General features: G+C 54.3%; 1 protein-coding gene across 7 annotated transcripts in view; it reads left to right on the top strand.

The window, feature by feature from the left end:
- ARHGAP23 (Rho GTPase activating protein 23) overlaps positions 1-20,448 on the top strand; it is an 83,857-nt gene that overhangs the window by 47,399 nt on the left and 16,010 nt on the right. For all 7 annotated transcript variants that reach the window (XM_081219787.1, XM_081219786.1, XM_081219790.1 and 4 more), the window contains 10 exons: positions 133-276; positions 5,237-5,554; positions 6,838-6,899; positions 7,164-7,294; positions 7,940-8,061; positions 9,623-9,778; positions 15,072-15,150; positions 17,783-17,856; positions 18,128-18,217; positions 19,247-19,372. In XM_081219787.1, coding sequence (XP_081075913.1) covers positions 133-276; positions 5,237-5,554; positions 6,838-6,899; positions 7,164-7,294; positions 7,940-8,061; positions 9,623-9,778; positions 15,072-15,150; positions 17,783-17,856; positions 18,128-18,217; positions 19,247-19,372 — 1,302 coding nt within the window. The remainder of the gene's footprint in view (positions 1-132; positions 277-5,236; positions 5,555-6,837; positions 6,900-7,163; positions 7,295-7,939; positions 8,062-9,622; positions 9,779-15,071; positions 15,151-17,782; positions 17,857-18,127; positions 18,218-19,246; positions 19,373-20,448) is intronic.

The raw sequence follows: 20,448 nt of genomic DNA, 5'->3' as shown, positions 1-20,448 counted from the left end.
GAGGCCACACAGCACAGCGGAGCGTAGCGCAGGCGTATGCCAGGCCCTTGTGGCTGCAAAGGGTCCATGGGGTTTCTGAGATGCTGGCGCTGTGGGAGCCACCCTGAATTGTCCTCTGTCGTCTCTCTGCAGTCCTTGGATAGCTGGGGCACTTCCGAAGATGCTGACGCCCCCTCCAAGCGACACTCAACCTCTGACCTCTCGGACGCAGCCTTCAGCGACATCAGGAGAGAAGGCTGGTTGTATTATAAGCAGGTCCTCACCAAGAAGGGGAAGGTAAGATGGCTGGAGGAATGAGCTGGCGGTGGCTGCAAGCTGGCTGCCACAGAACTCCCAGCTTTCCCTACACCCACCCTCTGGAGCTCAGGAGAGCCAGCTGAGGCTACAGCATGAGGGGTAGAGGTTAGATGCTCGGAAGAACTTCCTGGGGGTCTAAAGAACTCCTGAAACAGAGTTAACCAGAGAGGTGGTCTTTGCTGCGGGGTGGATCTCATCAAGTTGTGCTTGGAATTCTGACAGGACCATCCCATGGTTGAGCCTTGGTTGGCAGATCACCCCCAACATGGCCACTGGGGCTCATGGAAAATGAGAGAGCAAGGCCAGGGTGATTCTTTTAGGGGAGCTGAAGCCCCCAAAGAAAGCAGAGGTCAGCCTTTTCAAGGCCAGCAAAGGTTCTAGTCGTCATCCTCAGGGCAACTAAAAGCCCCTGGGGCCTCTTCCACTGGGCTTCCTGGGGAGTGAATTACGAGAGGGCCAGAGGGAGGCAAGAAGACCAGTTCAGGGCCGCCACAGAGATCCAGGTGAGAGAAGAAGGGGGCTTGGGCCAGCAGGATCCCAAGGGGAGAAGGCGGGGCCCCTGGGTCCATGGAGTACAATCCCAGGTTCCAGGCAGCAGAAGAGGGAGGAGGAGGCCGCCCGAGCTGTCACCCGAGCAGCCCAGGCACAGTGGAGCATGGACCTGGGCTTGGCTTCTCACTGTGCCACGAGTTGCTGGGGGAGCTTGTCTGGCTCACCTACCAGTTTCCTCGTATGTAAATGGAGCAAATAATAACCACTAGCTCATACGCCCTTGCTGAGGATTAAATGAAATGATCTAAGCAAAAAGAGCTTACCCAGTGCCTGGCCCCCGGGAGCAGCTGTTCTGCTTATTGCTATTATTTGAATTTTCCACCCTGCCTTTTCTAAGGGTCTTGTACCTGAAAAGAACATAAGCTTTGAAGTCAGACAAACTTGGAATGCCTGCCCAGCCACTTATCAAGCATAAGGCTTCGGGCAACCCCCTTAACGTCTGAGCCTCACTTTTCTGATCTGTAAGGTGGGGACGGTGTTATTCTACTCCAAGGGCCAGTGTGAGGGTGAAGTGAGAAGTGTAGTCCAGGCAGGACCGGTACTCATCTGTGCCCTCGTCCAGCCTGCGGATAATGATGAACAGCCTACCCTGCTCCAATTCTCCGTTGAGGTTCTGGGGATTCAGTGGTGAGGGAGCCAGGCCAGTCCTGCCCTGCTGGGGTTCAGGCTGGGCAGAGAAAGCATTTGTTGCTTACCAGTTACCAGTGCTTGACTGCTGTGATGGGGGAGTTCAGGGAAGCGGCATATGGTAGCATATGACCCTGACCTCAGCAGGGTGGGAGGGGGTGTCTGGAAGGCTGTGAAGGGTGTGTGGGAGTCCACAAAGCAGGGAGGTGGGGGTGTGGTCTGACAGGGGAGATGCCCTCCTGCACAGCTAGGAGAAGGGTGGCAGGGGGTGCTGGGCAGCTGGGAGCCAGGGCAAGAGATGGAAGCCGGGTGGGGTGTTGGGCGCCTGGGCGCGGGCGCATCGCTCAGGGTGAGCCTTTGCAGGCATTTAAAGGGTGGGGGGTGGGAGGTGTGAGCCCAGGAGGCAAGTGTTGCATCTGTGACAGGAGGAGACAAGGCCATTGCTGCTGTCCAGGTGAGCGAGGGGAGTGGGACCAAGGGGAGGGGACAACTTAGAGAGATTCAGGGGTAAGGAGAGCCTGGGCGGGCTGAGGGCTGGGAGGTGAGGAGGGCTGGGAGGTGAGGGAAGATGGTGGAGGTTCCTGGGGTCCCAGCTTGGGCTGTGGGGTCAGTGAGGGGTGGGACCCTTCCTGGAGCCACAGGGCACCGGAGGGGCAGGTTTGGGGAGAGGAAGCCAAGAGGTTCCTTTGGGGCCTATGGAGTCCGAGGGCCCTGGCGCATACTTCTGTCGAGGTGTCCTGGCAACAGAGGCTCTGAGGGTGTGGCATTGGGAGGGAGGTCCACCTGGGGAGGGCATTTGTCCATCAGAGAGGACACAAGCACCTGCAGCCACAGGCGCGGGAACGCTGAGGGAGAAAGCAAGAGACGGCCGGGCCTCGGGAGGACGTGGGGGACGGAGACCAAGGAGGAGGAGCCAGGTGTGGACAAAGACTTCCAGCCCAAGGCTTGAGCCCTTCGGAGGGCCTGGTGACAACTGCTGACTTCTGCCTGCCACATCGCCTGCCCCCAGCTCTGGGTGGCCTCTGGCAGCCCAGCCGCAGTGTCTCCTGGGCAGGGAGAGGACCTGGCCCCTTCCTGCTCACTGACCGGTTCTAAAGGAGAGGGCTCTCCACTCCCATCTGGTCTCTCGGTCTGTCCAGGGTCCTGATCGCCAGCCAGATGTTGTCTGCTTCAGCAAGTCCAGCCTCTCCCCGCCCCCAGCTCCCAGTCTCTTTTGGAGACCACTGCCTGTCAGGTGGAGGAGGGCATGGGTGGGTATGACCCATCCCTGCAGCCACAGACCCAGCATTTGAGCTGGATGCGACTTGGAGACCAGCTGGCTCACCTCTCGTTTTTACCAGTAGGGCATACTGATGCTAGGGGAGGGGGCCTGACTTCTCCAAGGTCGCCTAGCTGGTTCAGTCTCAAAGGGCCACCCTTGTCACCACCTCACTCGGACACTAAACTTCTCCTGGAGGGCCCTGCTGTCCCCTCTGAACGTCCCTGCCTGGGTCCAGCAGGTATGTGATGATGGGCAGGGCTCATGGCCAGACGTGGCTGTGTTCACCTGCCAGCCATGAAGTCTCCTCATCTGGTTTGCTCTGAAGATAGAAGCCTGGGCTGGGTGTGGAGTCGTAGGTGGGCCGTGAGCCAGAGGAAAGGAGCCCTTGATCTGATGGGGGAGATGGAACCCCCGCCTGCAGGGTGTTCCGAGGCCGATTAATTCATTTATTCAGTAAATATTGATGAGCACTTACCCTGTGCCAGCATGGCTCTAGGCCCTGGAGTATGGAGGTGAGAGGGCAGACGAGCTCCCTGCGCCAGGAGCTTTCCCTGTACTGGAGAAAGCCACCCACAGCCGGTAACCTGAGACTGCAGTGGGCACTCAGGGAATATGAACAGGGCCATGCGATTGCCTTTAAGTTGGGAGGAAGCGGGGAGCTGCCGTTAGGGGGAAAATGCTTAGAGGCCAGGGAGGGGCTGAGTGAGCCTCGCTGAGGAGGTGATGTTGATGACCTTGCGCTCAGACCTTAAGGGCGAGAAGGAAGCAGCCACGTGAAGAAGCAAGAGAAGGGGCTCTGGGCAGAAGGAATAGCACGTGCAAAGGCCCCGGGAAAGGAAAGGCTTGGCTTGTTCACTGGAAAAGCCCCCTGTGTCTCGACATCGTGAGAAAGAAAGAGGGATGGGTTAGGAGAGGCAGGGACCAGATCACAGAAGAGCTTAGATTTCATTCCAAGGGCGACGGGAAGCCATGAGAGGGCACTAAGCAGGGGAGAGACAGGACTTCGTGTACATTTTCAAATGGTCACTGCAGCTGCTGCGTGGAGAATAGGTTGCAGGGAGGAGAGTGGAGCCTGGGAAGGTTCGTGCAGTGGTCCAGGCAAGAGGTGTTGATGGTGTGGGCAAGGTGGTGGCAGGAAAGATGGAGACAGGATATTTTGGAAGCAGAACAGTTGTGATTTCCTGACGGGTTGGATGTCAGGGGTGAAGAATGAGGAGGAGTCAAGGGCAGCTCCCAAGTTTCTGGGCAACTGGATGGATTTACTGAGCTGCAGAAGATGGAGGTGGGGGTGGAGAACAGGTTTGATGGGGAAAATCAAGGGCCCCGTAGTGAGCACGCAGCGCCTGCAGTGCCCGTGGGGCATGCAAATGGAGACGCCGAGCACACAGTTGGAGGTACCGGAGTGTGGCTCGGGGGAGATGCTGAGCCAGGGGTACATCTGGGCATCACCATCAGCAGACAGACAGGATTTAAAGCCATGGGTGTGGATGGCATCACGGGGGAGGCATGCAGGAGGAGGAGGGCCGAGGATGACGTTCTGGAGCTCCTCTTCCTTTAGGGCAGGGACCGTCAGCCTCAGCACTGTTGACATTTTGGACCAGATGATTCTTTGCTGTGGGGCTGTCCTGGGCATCCGACACGTTTAGCAGCATCCTTGGCCTCTACCCACTAGATGCCATAGCATCTCCCCAGGTGTGACCACTGAAAATGTCTTCAGACAAATGTCCCCTGGTGACTCTATGCCCTGGTTGAGAACCGCTGCTGTAGAGGATGTTGGATGGAGGGGACCAGAGAAGGAGCCAGCGGAGTTAGGAGGAAAACCACGAACCGTAGGGTCCTGGGTGCCAAGAGAGAGTTTGAAGAGGGAAGAAGTGACCGCTAGCTGGGTCATATGCCACCAAGAGGCTAAGCAAAGGGCTGAGAAGTGCCCAGACGCTGCCACTGGCTTTGGCAACATGGCGGCTGGGTGACCTGGCGAGCAGCTTCCCAGGAAGGGGATACTGAGTGGAGTCTTGAGTGAGAGGCAAAGAAGCGGGGAGAGCAAGTGTGGTTGACAGCTTTTGACTAGCTTCGCCCGGAGGGAAGCAGTATGTGGACCAGGAATGGCTTAGGAGGATTTTATGTAAGGTGGATCATGTTTGCTGGGGGGCCCGATGGCCCTCTGGAGCCCCCTGCTGGTTCTCTGGGGCATTGCCAACGGCAGAGGAGCGTTAAAGAGAAGGTTGGGGACCCTCTGCGGGGACTGAGAACGACGGGTACGGGTGTCCAGGCCGGTGAGGGGCTGAGAGACTTGGGGGACTGTGGGCAGGAGGCTGCCCCAGGTGCCGGCGGGAGTGGCGCAGGGGGCTCCCGGCGGCCAGTGGGGTGGGGTCCCCGCTGCTGTCCCCTGTCTGCAGCGCCTAGGGCCCCCTTGGGCTCTGGGGGCGGGGAGGAGGGCAGGCCTGGCCTCTCACCCCCTCCCCCTCCCCTCTCTCCCCCTCTCCCCGTGTCTCCCTGCAGAAAGCGGGCGGCGGCCTGCGCCAGTGGAAGCGGGTGTACGCCGCGCTGCGGGCGCGCTCGCTCTCGCTGAGCAAGGAGCGGCGGGAGCCCGGGCCGGCGGCGGCGGGGGCGGCGGCGGCCGTCGCAGGTGAGGACGAGGCGGCGCCCGTCTGCATCGGCTCCTGCCTGGTGGACATCTCCTACAGCGAGACCAAGAGGAGGCACGTGTTCCGGCTGACCACCGCTGACTTCTGTGAATATCTCTTTCAGGCTGAGGACCGGGATGACATGCTGGGCTGGATCAGAGCGATCCGAGAGAACAGCAGGGCCGAGGGCGAGGTGAGGGCCCGGCCCAGCCCCAGCCGGGCCAGGGAGGGCAGGGCAGGCCCCGGGCGCCTCTCACCTGCCGGGATCCTCCCTTCACCGCTCTGAGCCTCAGTCCCCTCCTGCATAAAATGGGCTGACAGGAGTACACCTTGCAACTGTGCCCTCCAAGGGTTTGGTGTGAAGAGGCGATGCTTGGGGCAGTGGCTCACAGAGGACCTGGCGTCTTTAGTGTTCCATGACTGGCAGGAGCAGTAATAGCTGTAGGAATGACAATAATTGTTATCATCATCGTTACGACCGCCTTGGGCAGGCCCTGGCACAGAGAGGTCAGCTCCCGGCCAACCTCAGCCTCTTGCTGGAGGTTTGGGAGGCGGGGGTCTCCTATGGAATTATTACAGAAAGGGGTGCCCCTGGGCCAAAACTGTGGCTGGCCCCTCTGACAGGGCTGGCCTGTCTGCAGGGGCACAAACACATTGACCTTGGGAGGAGGCCAAGAGGATTGGCCTTTGGCAGCAGGCAGCAGGGGCTGAGCCAAGGGCTTTGGCAGGGACTCCAGGAGCATTTTTAAATGACGCCCCCTCCTGGGCAGCTGCAGCTGCACACTAGGAGCCTGGGCTGGGCTTTCTGCCTCCGCCCACCCCCTCTGCCAGGTGCCTCTGGACACACGCACAGAGTTATGTGGGGGTCCTGGGCTTGGCGGCTGGTCTCTGCCAAGAGGATGGTGTGGCTTGGGCCCCGGTCCAGACGTGCAGCTGCTCTGGCCACAGGTAGAGGGGTGCTAGTGCACGCTGAGGACACCATCTCACTGAACCAGGTTCTGCCTCCCCAGGACATTGTCGTTCCTCACTGCAAGGAGGAAAGCACCTGAAATTTGGGGCCCTTTTCTGGGGGGCCTGGCTGGGCTGTCCCCGACAGGCACTCCTTGAGGGTCCCAAGTCACCTTCATTATTGCAATAACTGCCCCTCATGGGGCACCTCATCTGTGCCTTGCCAGGACTATGATGAGTGCTACGTGCATAATTCCACACCCTAACCCTGAGGTTGCCATGTTGTCTCCCCATGTTACTGCTGAGGAGACTGAGGCTCAGAGAGGCTAAGTGGATTGCCCAAGGTCACATAGCTGGTGAGGGGGTGCTCGGGAGTCCAGCCCTGGTCTTTCTCGCTCCAGGGTCTGTACCCCTCAGCTGGCAGGTGGAGGAGAGGGGAGGCGAGGCCGAGGCAGGGGCCACGGAGAAGCCCTGGGTGGGCTGGCCATGGGCACTGATGGGGTCTGCTTTCTCTTCCGCCTCCTCCAGGACCCCGGCTGTGCCAACCAAGCTCTGATCAGCAAGAAGCTTAATGATTATCGCAAAGTGAGGTGAGGCCCAGCCCTCATGGAGCAGTCCTGGCCATGGGGTGGGAGACACCTTGGGCAGAGGTCGTCCTCCTGGCCCACCTTCAGACCTGAGGGTGGCCCCTGAATTGCCCTCTGCTGGGGGCAGGGAGGGTGGCAAGGGCATTGAGGCCTCCAGTCCCCAGAAGGGCATGGACAGGATGGAGGGGAGGTCCGAAGAGGTGGGAGGCCAGGGCAGGTGGCGTGCTGGGTCACCCCAGTGAAGACCTCTCCCCTCTTCCCACACAGCCATAGCTCTGGGCCCAAAGCTGATTCCTCCCCCAAAGGCTCTCGTGGCCTGGGGGGCCTCAAGTCTGAGTTCCTCAAACAGAGTACGGCACGTGGCCTCAGGACTCAGGACCAGCCTGCAGGGAGCAAGGGTAGGAAGGTGGCTGCTAAGGGGGTGGTGTGCACCCATGCGTGGGGAGGGTGGGTCAGCCTGTGGGTCTGCATGGGAGCGGAGGGCCTGTGTATGTGTGTCAGGTGGTGTGTGTGCCTGTAGGTGTGTGCCACGGTTATCCTCGTGTGTCTGCCCATGTGTGCATGCCTTTGAGGGTCCGGGGGCCCTCAGGGTCTCAGGGCTGGAAGGGCCCGGAGCCTGATTTCCCTCCATGACATCCCAGCTGTGTGGTCCTCTGGTCTCTGCTTGAGTCCCTTCAGGAGCAGGAGCCTCATCCTCTCTGCAGGCAGCCTTTTCCATCTTCACACACTTTTGGCCATTAGAAAGTTCTTCCTTCGGCTGTACCAGAATCTGTGGCTCCCACCTTGTTGTTTTAGCCATACAGAAGTCCTTATATTACTCTGAGGCCTCTCTCCTCCAGGGTAGACACCCTCATCTCTTTGGCCTTCTCTGCTGGGATATTATAATTTGCCGTCAGCCCTCAGCATCCCCGTTGCTTCTCTGACGGAGTCCCCGTACGTCCAGTGTGTGAATGTGGTGTGTGAGTGTGTGTGACCTAGTGTGGTGGCTGCCCCTCCCCGGGCCCCCAGCTCACCCTGCCTCTCTCTGCCTTCCCCAACCCCAGATGACAGTGTCTCCACCCCCAAAACCCCCTGGGGCATCAACATCATCAAGAAGAACAAGAAGGCAGCCCCCAGGGCATTTGGGGTCCGACTGGAGGAGTGCCAGCCAGCCACAGAGAACCAGGTGGGTTCCCGCCGTGCTCCAGAGCCAGCAGGGAAGTGGGGAGACCAAGGCCCAGAGGGTCAGAGCTGCAAGGGACTTTGGAGCCAGCTCTCCACCGCGTCTTACAGACACAGCTGGGGAAGCAGCCCTGCGAGGGAGCAGCAGAGTTGAGACAGAACCCAGAATCCCTGACTCCCAGCTGGTGCTCCTTCTCAGACCATGGCGAGGCTTTGGTGCGATGTCTGCTCCCAGACCGGAGACAGTGAGAGCCTTAGTAACCACCAGAACCCCCGGGGCTCTGGCCTTCCACCGCCCCCATCTTGTCCTCCCTACCTCTGGCCCACTGGTGGAGAATGCTGTTCTTTTTTTCTTCTATTGAAGTGTAGTGGCTGTACAATATTATATAAGTTACAGGTGTACAATGTAGTGATTCACAGTTTTTAAAGGTTATACTCCACTTATAGTTACTACAAAATATTGGCTAATATTCCATGTGTTGTACAGTATATCCTTGTAGCTTATTTTGTACCTAATAGTTTGTACCTCTTAATTCCCTAGCCCTATACTTCCCCTCCCCTCTTGCCTCTCCCCACTGGTAACCACTAGTTTGTTCTCTATATCTGTGAGTCTGCTGCTTTTTTGTTATATTCACTAGTTTGTTTTATTTTTTAGATTCCACGTATAAATGATATCATACAGTATTTGTCTTTTTCTCTCTGACTTATTTCACGTAGCATAATGCCCTCCAAGTCCATCCATGTTGCTGCAAATGGCAAAATTTCATTCTTTTTTATGACTGAGTAGTATTCCGTTGTGTATATATATTGATATCTGTATACATCACATCTCCTTTATCCATTCATCTTTGATGGACATTTAGTTTGCTTCCATATCTTGGCAATTGTAAATAATATTGCTGTGAACACTGGGGTGTACGTATCTTTTCGAGTTAGTGTTTTTGTTTTTTTTGGATATATACCGAGGAGTGGAATTGCTGGGTCATATGGTAGCTCTATTTTTTCCATACTGTTTTCCACAGTAGCTGCACCAATTTACATTCCCACCAACAGTGTACGAGGGTTCCCTTTTCTCCACATCCTCGCCAACATTTCTTATTTGTGGCCTTTTTGATGACAGCCATTCTGACAGGTGTGAACTGATATCTCATTGTGGTTTTGATTTGCATTCCCCTGATGACTGGCAATGTTGAGCGTCTTTTCATGTGCCTCTTGGCCACCTGCATTTCCTCTTTAGAAAAATGTCTATTCAGTTCTTCTGCCCATTTTTTTTTAAATCGGTCTTTGTATTTTTTTTTTTTTTGGCTGTGTCTCACGGCTTGTGGGATCTTAGTTCCCTGACCAGGGATCAAACCTGGGCCCCCAGCAGTGGGAGTGCAGAGTCCTAACCACTGGACCACCAGGGAATTCCCAGGTCGTTTGTATTTCTGATGTTGAGTTGTATGAGCTGTTTATGTATGTGGGCTCTTAATCCCTTATTAGTCGGTCATATCATTTGCAAGTATTTTCTCCCAGAGAATGCTGTTCTTACTCTTCTTAACACCCCTGCCCTGTTGTGTCCCCAGCGTGTCCCCCTGATCGTGGCTGCATGCTGTCGCATTGTGGAGGCCCGGGGGCTGGAGTCCACGGGCATTTACCGGGTGCCAGGCAACAACGCAGTGGTGTCCAGCCTGCAGGAGCAGCTCAACCGTGGCCCCGGGGATATCAACCTGCAGGATGAGGTGAGGGCGACTGGGGGGCATCGGTCTATGGAAGGGGGGCCAATGTGGTGGTGTCTGTTGTGTTCATTGTACCCTGTGGTGTGCCTGGCACTGGGTCAGGGCCCCAAGGTGGGCAAGACGCAACCTGCCTTTGCAGGCCAGCCGTGGCGGGGGGCATCACCCCAGCAGCAGCCATGGCCTGAGAGCCCGGAGACAGAGGCTGGCAGGTGACAGTTTTTTGGGCCTTGAGGATGAATGGAGTCCACGAAAAGCCAGCGAAAGCCAGGAAAGGGCACTCCAGGCAGAGGGAACAGCCTGGAGAAAGGCGTGGGCCCCTAAGGTTTGCCGGCAGTCACCATACCTTCTCTGTAAAGGGCCAGGTAGCAAGTATTCCAGGGCTTTGGTTACCACATGGTCTGTTGCAAACCCTCCTCTTCCTTATCCTCTTCCTTCTTTTTCTTCACAATCTTTTAAGGATGCAAAACCCATTCTTAGCTCAAGGGCCACACAAAAACAGGTCGTTGGCTGGATTTGACGCTACGGGCCAAGGTTTGCAGACACCTGGTTAGAAGGGGAGTATATGGTGTTTGCTGGTGCGGCCAGCAACGTGGGTGGCTGATCAGATGAGACAAGAGCAGCTCGTGAAGGAATCTGACAACCACACGAGTTTGCAACAGGTTATAGTAACTATAAATGGAATATAACCTTTAAAAATTGTGAATCACGGGCTTCCCTGGTGGCGCAGTGGTTGAGAGTCCGCCTGCCGATGCAGGGGACACGGGTTCGGGCCCCGGTCCGGGAAGATCCCACATGCCGCGGAGCGGCTGGGCCCGTGAGCCATGGCCGCTGAGCCTGCGCGTCCGGAGCCTGTCTGTGCTCCGCAACGGGAGGGGCCACAACAGTGAGAGGCCCGCGTACCGCAAAAACAAAAACAAAAACAAATTGTGAATCACTATGCCGTACCCCTGAAACTTATATAATACTGTACATCAACTAGACCTCAATTTAAAAAAAAGATGTGTTTAGAGCAGGAATAAAAAATTACATACCGGGGCTCTGGTTCCAGTGAAGATAGAGCAAGCACACTCCGTCTAATCTTTCCTACTGATTACATTTAAAAATCCTGGACAGAACATATAAAGTAACTATCAAATAACTCTGAAAAGTGGATAACAGCAGACCAAGGACACAGAGTGCAGCATTCCAAAGAAGATCTAGGCCGTCTAATGCAGACTCCCGAAATGTCTGTCCTGTCTAAAAATGTTTCTGTACTTTCACTACAACTCATCATTTCTGCTATAGAGAGAAATGTTAATATCTCTGAACAGTGTTCACAGTCCTCTTTTGGAGAATTCTGGATTCCCCCAGAATTCTGCTCTAACAATCATCTCCTCTTTCTCTTGTGCTGTGAACTGAATCGTGTCCTCCCAAAATTTGTACGTTGAAGCCCTAACTCCCAAGATGAGTGTATTTGGAGATAGGGCCGATTAGGAGGTAACTAAGGTTAAATGAAGTCATAAAGTCTGGGCCCTGGTACGAGAGGATTAGTGTCCTTGTGAAAGGAGACACCAGAGAGCTCCTTGCCTCACCTGCTCCATCTTGTAAGGACACAGCAAGAAGGTGACTGCCTGCAAACCAGGAAGGGAGCCCTCATCAAAAACTGAATGGGCCGGCACCTTGTTCTTAGATTTCCCAGCCTCCAGAGTTGTGAGAAAAGAAATTTCTGTTGCTTAAGCCAAAAAAAAAAAAAAAAAAAAGAGTTTGCAGCAGGTTATATGTCAATTATATCTCAGTAAAACCGGGGAAAATATCCAAATAAATATTTCAACAAAACAAAAGAGTTTGCAGCAGGGTCAGTGTTTCCCAGAACCCTAAGGTTCCCCAGAGGTGCTGTGGGAGGCCAGGACCCCCCATCCTTACTTGAACTAGAGTAACCTGCTTTGCTCTGTCTGCTTTTTTATGTTGGTTTTCTTCATACTGGGTTTTCAAGTATCATTTCACTTGACAAAAAGCGCTCTGCTGGAAAAGATGTTTTGGAAAACCATGGATCTGGACAGTGAAGTCCCATGAGTCAACAGTACTCTGAAGCTGTATGTGAAAATGTAAGATAGTCTTCCTGTCCTTGGGAAGGAGCTAGGGAGACAAGATGAGTACGTGTGAAATAGTGGACAAGAGAAAAAGCTTGTTCTCATCAAGGACCAGATTGTTTGATGAGGAAGGAGAGGATGCTGGGGACTGGGGCAGGTGAATAGGAAGGCAGTCCAGGCAGCGGGTGATAGCATTTTCCAAAATCCCAGAGAAGGGTCTGAGTGTCAGGACAGAGAATGGACCCACCTCCTGGGCTTGGCAGTGGAGAGGGTGAGGCCCAGGGCAGGGGACACAGGGCTTTTGATGGCTTCACTAAAGCCTTTGACCTTGAGCCAATGGACAATAGGGAGCCTTTGATGGTTCCTCAGCTGGGGAGGCATAAATGAGAGCAGGGTTTGAGGAAGTAGTGCTTTAGCTTATGCCTAATGGATACAAACGAGGGAGGCCCAGAGCAGGGCATCTAGGGAAGAAATTACCGATATGGTGGGAGGGGTCAGGAGGTCTTGGTGGTCCCAGGGGGAGGGGGTAAGGAGGATGGGAGCAGCTCTAGGAGTTGGCTGCATGAGAGGGAGGAAGGAGGGGTAGGAAAGAGCCAGAAGTCTGAGCTTCAGGCTGGTGGTATCTGTCCCTGGCAGACCAGGGGAGTAGGGCAGGAGAGGGAGGATGTGTCAGGTAGGGACCGCATTGGACTTGGAGTGGTGGTAAGTCACCCACATGGGGGTGATGCATAATCAGCCAGTAGACCGAGGGTGAATTGGGGAGTGGGCGTGGGGTCACACTGGGGCACAGAGGTGAGACGACGGACGGAGCTGCCGTCTGGGGAGAGGGTGGGCATGGGGACTGCAAGGGCCAGGCTCTGAGTGGGACAGAAAGAGAGGGCAGCTCAGGTGAGGCTGGGGATGGGGGGCAGGTGCTTAGGCATAGGAGGGGTCAAGAGGGACAGGGCAATTGGGGGATCTAATGTACAGCATGGTGACTATAGTTAAATATTGTATACCTGAAATTTGCTAAGCTATTAGACCTTAAGTATTCCCACCACCAAATAAAGGGTAACTATGTGAGGTGATAAGTGTTTTAATCAGCTTGATTGTGTGAATCATTACACAGGGTATAGATTTATCAAATCAATCACATTGTGTATCTTAAATATATACAATTTTTATCTGTTAATTATACCTCAATAAAGGTGGAGTAAGTAACAACAACAAAACAACAGCAAAAATGGCATTATCGCCATCCATAATTTGTTTGTGAAATTCATCTTTTGTTGAAAAATCTAGAGTTCATATATATATATATTTTTTTTTTTTTCTTTTTTTTTTTTTTTTGCGGTACGCGGGCCTCTCACTGTTGTGGCCTCTCCCGTTGTGGAGCACAGGCTCCGGACGCGCAGGCTCAGCAGCCATGGCTCACAGGCCCAGCCGCTCCGTGGCATGTGGGATCTTCCCGGACCGGGGCACGAACCTGCGTCCCCTGCATCCGCAGGCGGACTCTCTACCACTGTGCCACCAGGGAAGCCCTCATATATTTTTTATTGCTCTTTCTATTTCATGATACAGATATACCACAAATAATTTACGTATTCTTTAGTAGTTAAGCATTTCAGTTGTTTCCAGTCTTTAGCCTTGATACATTTTTCTCCAATGGGGGGAAAGAAAAACAGAAGGACAGGGCAAGGCCTTGGGTCTGGCAGCTGGGAGATGAGCAGAGCCTCCACGTGAGGGCCAGGAGGCAGTGGGGTAGGTGGGCAGGAGCCCACACCGGGTGTGCACATTAGCTGGGCCTCATCCAGGGAGAGGAGGGACCGGGGTGGGGCTGCGCCCTGTGTGTTGGGTGTGTGATTTTGTCTCAGACATCAGTTTGTGTCATTTGTCATGGGGAGTGCTAGAAATTAAGCGTTCCCATTGAGCCTGTGGGTGGTTTGGCATTCAGCTGTGGACCCATGGTAATGAGTGTGTATAGTGTTGAGTTGTGTGTCTTTGTTGGGGGTCTTCTGTTGCTTTCTGGACAGGAGTTATTCTGAGCAGTTCCTTTCAAGGGAGTTATCCTTGACTTTGTGCAGGCTGATGGTGCCCCCTGGTGGACAGGAGAGACACTGAGCCGGCCATTCTTGTATTCATTCTTGTATTCCACAACCATTTATTTAGAAGAGTTTCTCAACCTTGACCCTTTGGGCAGAATAATTCTTTTTTTGTGAGAGGTTATCCTGTGCACTGGAGGAAGTTTAGAAGTATCCCTGGCCTCTGGCCACTAGATGCCAGTGGCACCCCCCGCTTGTGAAAACCAAACGGTTCCACACACTGCTAAATGTCCCTGAGGGCTGAGTCGCCCTGGTTGAGAATTCACGATTTAGACCATTTAAGTGCCAGGCTAATAGGGCTGGCTAGGTGATAGGAACGCAGTGGGAATAAAACAGACAGGATCCCTGCCCCTCATGTGGCCTACAGATCCTCCAGGGAAACAGGCAGGAGCAAGGAAACTAATGCATACAGTAATGATCAACTGCAGTAAGTGCCACAGAAGGAAAAAAAGTCAGGTCTGTGCTACAGGTGGCAGGCAGTGGTGATGGCGGGCGATGGTCGGGTCAGGGGAGGCCTCTCCGAAGATGTTTAGATTCGGAAGGAGCCAGTCATGTGAAGGGCAAGGGGAGGCGAGTTCTAGTGGAGGGAACCAGCCCGTGCAAAGGGCCTGAGGCAGGAAGCCACCAGGCATGAACGTGAGCTGCGTCATGGATGAGGAGAGGGGTCCGAGGATGACTCCCCTAAGTGGGGGGCTCTGGGAAGCAGGAGTTGGCACCAGCAGGCCTAATGGAGGTCCAGTGGGCAGGCTTGTGCGGGGCTGGGTTTTGCTCACCTCTGTCCCCCACAGTGCCTGCACCAGGGAAGGGACCTGCTCCTTTCTCTGCATGGACAAATGTCCGAGCCCACCGGGCTGGCTGGAGCAGGGGGTTGCTGGGGCCAGGTGGTGGAGGGGCTAGGACCTAGCTGGGGACTCTGTTCTACTGTGATGAGTCTTCTTAGCCCAGACAGTCCTGGTCTGGGGAGAGCTGGCTATGAGTGGATCCCAGGGAAGGCCCGAGCCGCGGCCGGCCTGGGCTCTAGGGCTGGACCGGCATGGAGGTGTGGGCACCTGGGCGGGGCCTGGCTGGCTCTGAACCTGTGGGCGTGGAGGCTTGGGCACCTGGGCGGGGCCCTACCTGTGGCCTGATGTCATTGCCCCTCCCCAGCGCTGGCAAGACCTCAACGTGATCAGCAGCCTGCTGAAGTCCTTCTTCCGAAAGCTGCCTGAGCCTCTTTTCACGGATGGTGAGTCGGGGGTGGAAGTGGAGGACGGGAGGAGGAGGGAATACCTGTCTAGGCCGCATCCTGACCACTTTTTAAATTGGGTGTGTTGGTTTTACTTTTGGGGTTTTTGTTTTAATACAAAAGAAACACATGCGGGCTTCCCTGGTGGCACAGTGGTTGAGAGTCCGCCTGCCGATGCAGGGGACACGGGTTCATGCCCCGGTCCGGGAAGATCCCACATGCCGCAGAGTGGCTGGGCCCGTGAGCCATGGCCACTGAGCCTGTGCGTCTGGAGCCTGTGCTCCACAGCGGGAGAGGCCACAATAGTGAGAGGCCCACGTACCACCAAAAAAAAAAAAAAAAAGAAAAAAAAAAGAAACACATGCTTGTAAAAAACTTAGGTAGTACAGATACGAATCAAGTAAACACAAGGGTCCCTGTCATCCTCCCATTCCCTGTCCGCAGAGGTTATCCTAACACTTTCTGAGCATTTACTATGTGCCAGGCACTACTCCCTACCACTCCATGAGGTAGGTACTATTATTTCCCCTCTATAGATGAGGAAACTACAGCACAGAGAGGTTAAGTGACTTGCCCAAGGTCACAGAGGTTGTAAGTGTCAGAGCCAGGGTTCAGCCCCAGGCATCTGGCTCCAGAGCCCAGCTCTTGACCATTTGCTGAGCTGCTGATTAACAGTGCATTGCGTTTCCTTCCAGACCCTCTTACACGTGTGACAAAGACACACTCGCATATGCAGGGCTTGAAGTTGGGCGGGTTCAGTGGCGCACTGGTAAATGTTTCACATCTGGCTCTCAAGGGGAAAAAGTCGTGATGTGTAGCATTTTCCAGTTTCCATGGTATAAATACTCCCACCACGGCTGATTTCAAGCTCCCGATTTGCTGTCACCAACATGAAAGCCAAACACAGCTGGCTGTCAGAAGCCCATGCGGGCGAGCGGCTCCAGCACACCGCTGCTTGAGTTCTTAACAGAAGGAGGCTTATAATTTTGAGATTCATTCGTGTCAGTACAAAGAGCTCTACCCCATTCTTCTTTTAAATCAACCACATAGTTTTTCATAGCCTGAATAGACTGTAATTTGTCTGGTCACTCCCCTACTGCTAGCTATTTAGGTTGTCTTCGCATTTTTGCTATTTCGAAACGTGTTACAGTGACTTTCCTTGACTACGTTCCTGCACACCTGGACCAGGGTCCCAGAGGTGGATTCGCAGACGTGGAATTGCTGGGTTAAAGTCCTGGAAAACATTTTGAAAGAGTTGTACTCTGGGGAGGCGGTCGTAGTTCACACTCCCAGTAGCAGCGTAAGGGATTTTGCTTCCTTACATCCCCATCGGCACTGGATGTTATTAGTATTTTAAACTTTTGCTGATCGGAGAGAGAACACGGCATCTCACTATTGTTGCCATTTTCATTTCTGTCGTTACTAAGAGATTAACTATCTTTTCATTAGTTTATCGGCCTGTACCGTTTCCTCTGTAGCTGCTCGTTCAGACTATGTGCCCATTTTGCTACTGGGTTCTTGGTCTTTTTTCCTATTGATTTGTAGGAGACAAGCTCTTTGTACATTATGGATATTAACCCTTTATTAGTTTTTGTAAATATTTGCTCTTGGTCTGCCATTGCCTTTTAACTTTTCAGTATGGAAATTGAAAACAGTTATTTTATGTACAGGCAAGCTGTGAACCGTTAATGGATTCTGTATCTCATGTTTAAGAATGCCTTATGATTATAAAAGTATTTTCTTATTTTTCCCCAATATTTTAATAACTTTTGTTTTTGGCTCTGTCATGCACTTGAATTTATTTGTGTATTACGTGAGCTAGAAATGGATTTATTTTCCCAACAAGATAACTGACTTGAAGTGCTGCCTTTATCTGTCCTGAACCTTCATCACCTGCCTTAGCTGTGCTGTTTTTAGTATATTTCAGTATCTAACAGGGCAAATCCTCCCTCATCATTCTTCCAGATGAATTTTAGGATAAACTTAACACATCCCATTTTTTTTTAATAGAGGTTTTTATTTTATTATTATTATTATTTTTTTTGGCGGTACACGGGCCTCTCACTGTTGTGGCCTCTCCCGTTGTGGAGCACAGGCTCCGGACGCGCAGGCTCAGCGGCCATGGCTCACGGGCCCAGCCACTCTGCGGCATGTGGGATCTTCCCGGACCGGGGCACGAACCCACGTCCCCTGCATTGGCAGCCGGACTCTCAACCACTGCGCCACCAGGGGAGCCCAACACATCCCATTTTTTAAAGTTTCCCATGGACTTTTTCTGAAGGGAGTTGGGGGAACGCTGACACAGAGGGGGAAGGGTATTTGGAGGCTGAAAGACCCCTCCCTCTTTCTAGGTAAACTCTTTTCTCTTCCAACCTTGTGGTGTCCTTGTCCTGGAGGCTGGGGCAGGGACCCCTTTTCCAGGATCATTAGGCAGCTGAGATCGAATTTCTTCCCAAACGAACACACCTGGGCTATCCCAGGTCAGCTGCGCACCTGAGGGCAGCCGTGGTGGGTTTGGTCACATGAACACAAGGCCACAGAGTCCCCCCCAAACTGGAACAGCCTCGGCACAAAACACTGACCTCCCGGCTGAGGAGGCCCACCTCTCTAAAGAGTTCTCACTGTGTTCTAGACAAATACAATGACTTCATCGAGGCCAATCGCATTGAAGATTCGAGGGAGCGGATGCAGACTCTGCGGAAGCTGGTAAGGAGAGGGGTGCTGCTGGGCAAAGGGCAGACTGCACGGGGCGAGCACCACTGCCCCAGGAGCCCGAGCCCAGTGCCACCACTTCCCTCTGTGACCTCAGCAAGCCCTTCTCCCCTCAGGGCCTCAGTTTCTCCATCTATACAAAGGGGGGCAGTTAGAGGGTGGATTCCAGACCCGCTGAGATATGGCAGCGGAGCCCCTTTGGGGTATGGTGGGGAGGCAGAGGTCATCACACCCCGGTCCCACGCCCCTTCTTTCTCCCACCCAGATCCGGGATCTCCCAGGACATTACTATGAAACACTCAAATTCCTCGTGAGCCATCTGAAGACCATAGCTGACCACTCGGAGAAAAACAAGGTGGGTGGAGGCCCTGATGTGAAGTGTGGGGGAGGGAAGCCTACCGGGGTCTCCTCAGCATATTCTTTTTTTTTTTTTTTTAATAAATTTATTTATTTATATTTTATTTTTGGCTGCGTTGGGTCTTTGTTGCTGCACATGGGCTTCCTCTAGTTGCATCGAGCGGGGGCTACTCTTTGTTGTGGTGCGCAGGCTCCTCCTTGCGGTGGCTTCTCTTGTAGCAGAGCACGGGCTCTAGGTGCGCAGGCTTCAGTAGTTGTGGCACGTGGGCTCAGTAGTTGGGGCGCACGGGCTTAGTTGCTCCGTGGCGTGTGGGATCTTCCCAGACCAGGGCTTGAACCCGTGTCCCCTGCACTGGCAGGCGGATTCTTAACCGCTGTGCCACCAGGGAAGTCCCTCCTCAGCCTATTCTGAGCTCCTCCAGGTTAGATAATCTCAAGCCCCTCTGGCCACGCCCTCCTTCTTAAGGGTTGTTGTGTCCCCACCCCTTCCCTGCATACTGGCCAGTGCTTCTCCCTGGAGAGCCATCTCCTGAATTTCTGAGGGTCTTCCGTCTGAGGCAGAGAGCCTCAGACCCCTGGGTCTGATGGAGATCTATGCTCTGATCTAGCTCAGATCCCTTGTGTTGCCTTTTCCTAAGCAAACCCCTTATGTCTTCTGATTCTGCGGTGGAGGTGTGGGGGAAATGAGGGGAGGTATAGGATTTCTCCCGGGTCCTAAAACACCCTTGGAACTTCCAATGGGTCCTCACTCTGGCTTCTCCCACTGCGAGCAAGCATAGTGTGGGTGTGCAGGTGGGGAACTGCCCATGAGTGCCGGGACTGGGGTGAGTGGGGCTGAAAGCTGGCCTGTTCTCTACTTACCAGGCACCTCCATGCCCAGCAAGGAGGCATCCGGCCCCTAAGCCAGGGTCAGCTCAGGATGGGGTCGGGCTGGGGGCCTGAGGGCCCAGAGTGAGGGAGGCCTGGGGTGCTGGAAGTCAGAGCTCACAGGGGTGTTGACGCTGATCCGCTTCCCTCCCCTGCCCAGATGGAGCCCCGGAACCTGGCCCTAGTCTTCGGGCCAACGCTGGTGAGGACGTCCGAGGACAACATGGCGGACATGGTGACCCACATGCCTGACCGCTACAAGATTGTAGAGACGCTGATCCAGCACGTAAGCAGCTGCCCTGGCCCAAGTCCCCCTGGGCACCTGGCTCCCACTTGCCTGGGTGGATGTGCTCAGGGAAGGATGAGGCAGCTGAATAAAATGCTGCTGAGATGGTGGATGTCCTTCAGAAGCAGTAGGCTGCATTTTAAGGCCAGACGGGAATGGGTCCTGAATCCCTGTCTTTCCGGGATATTGCATCCCCAGCAGGAGAATCAGGAGGCCCTGAGCTTCCAAGATGCATGTGAGGGTCGGAGGGAGGAGGAAGGTCAGGGAAAGGTGCTGCCGGGTTGGAGGGCAGGAGGGGTGAAAGAAGGGATGCCTTCAGAAGGTGGCCCCCAGGAGAGGTGTCCTGGCAGAAACGGGCAGACAGGTGCAGAGGTAGGGACATTGCTCTCCCTGCAGGCCCACTTGAGACTTCAGGGAGAAAATGGTGAGGCCCGGGATAGGGGGAGGCGGATGTCGCAGGGCGGATGATGGGCTGGGGCAGGATCCTGGCTGCATGTTCAGTGTGTCTTGGGCTGGTCACCTTCCTCTCATGGCTGCCTGGAGGCCCCAAGAGCCTGGTGTTTCTAAGAATTCTTATTGTTATCCACCACGGGATGAGAACCCAGAGTGGCCAGCAGAGGGCGCAGGAGACCTTGGTTTTCCAGAGCCAAACTCAGGGCAGCACCACCCCCTTCTGGGGCCCTCGAGGATGTTTTTATGAATCATAGAATTTTCCATTTCCAGATCTTGGTGTGGCCTGTGGTCTAGTCCACAAAGAATGGAGCCAGAACCCTCCTGCCAGGAGAAATAAGATTGGCAGCTGGTCAAGGGAAGCGAAACCTCAGCCTCCCCCACCTCATAGACACTTTAGGGAAGGGAAACCAGGTCACGTTACTCCCATTTTACAGATGAGGAAGCTGGGGGACTCATAGAGGCAAAGTGATTTGCTCAAGGTCGCACAGCTAATAAGTAGCAGCCCCAGGATTTTAAGCCAGGACTGTCTGACCAAAGCCTGTGCTTTACTCCCCAACCAACTGGGAGGTCTGACTCCTGGGGGCTTTGGAGTGAGGGAGATTGGTCAGAGTTAGCCAGGTGAG

Source organism: Mesoplodon bidens, assembly GCF_964165515.1.
Source record: "Mesoplodon bidens genome assembly, chromosome: 19".
NCBI lineage: Eukaryota > Metazoa > Chordata > Mammalia > Artiodactyla > Ziphiidae > Mesoplodon > Mesoplodon bidens.
This window is presented reverse-complemented; position numbering and strand designations above follow the sequence as displayed.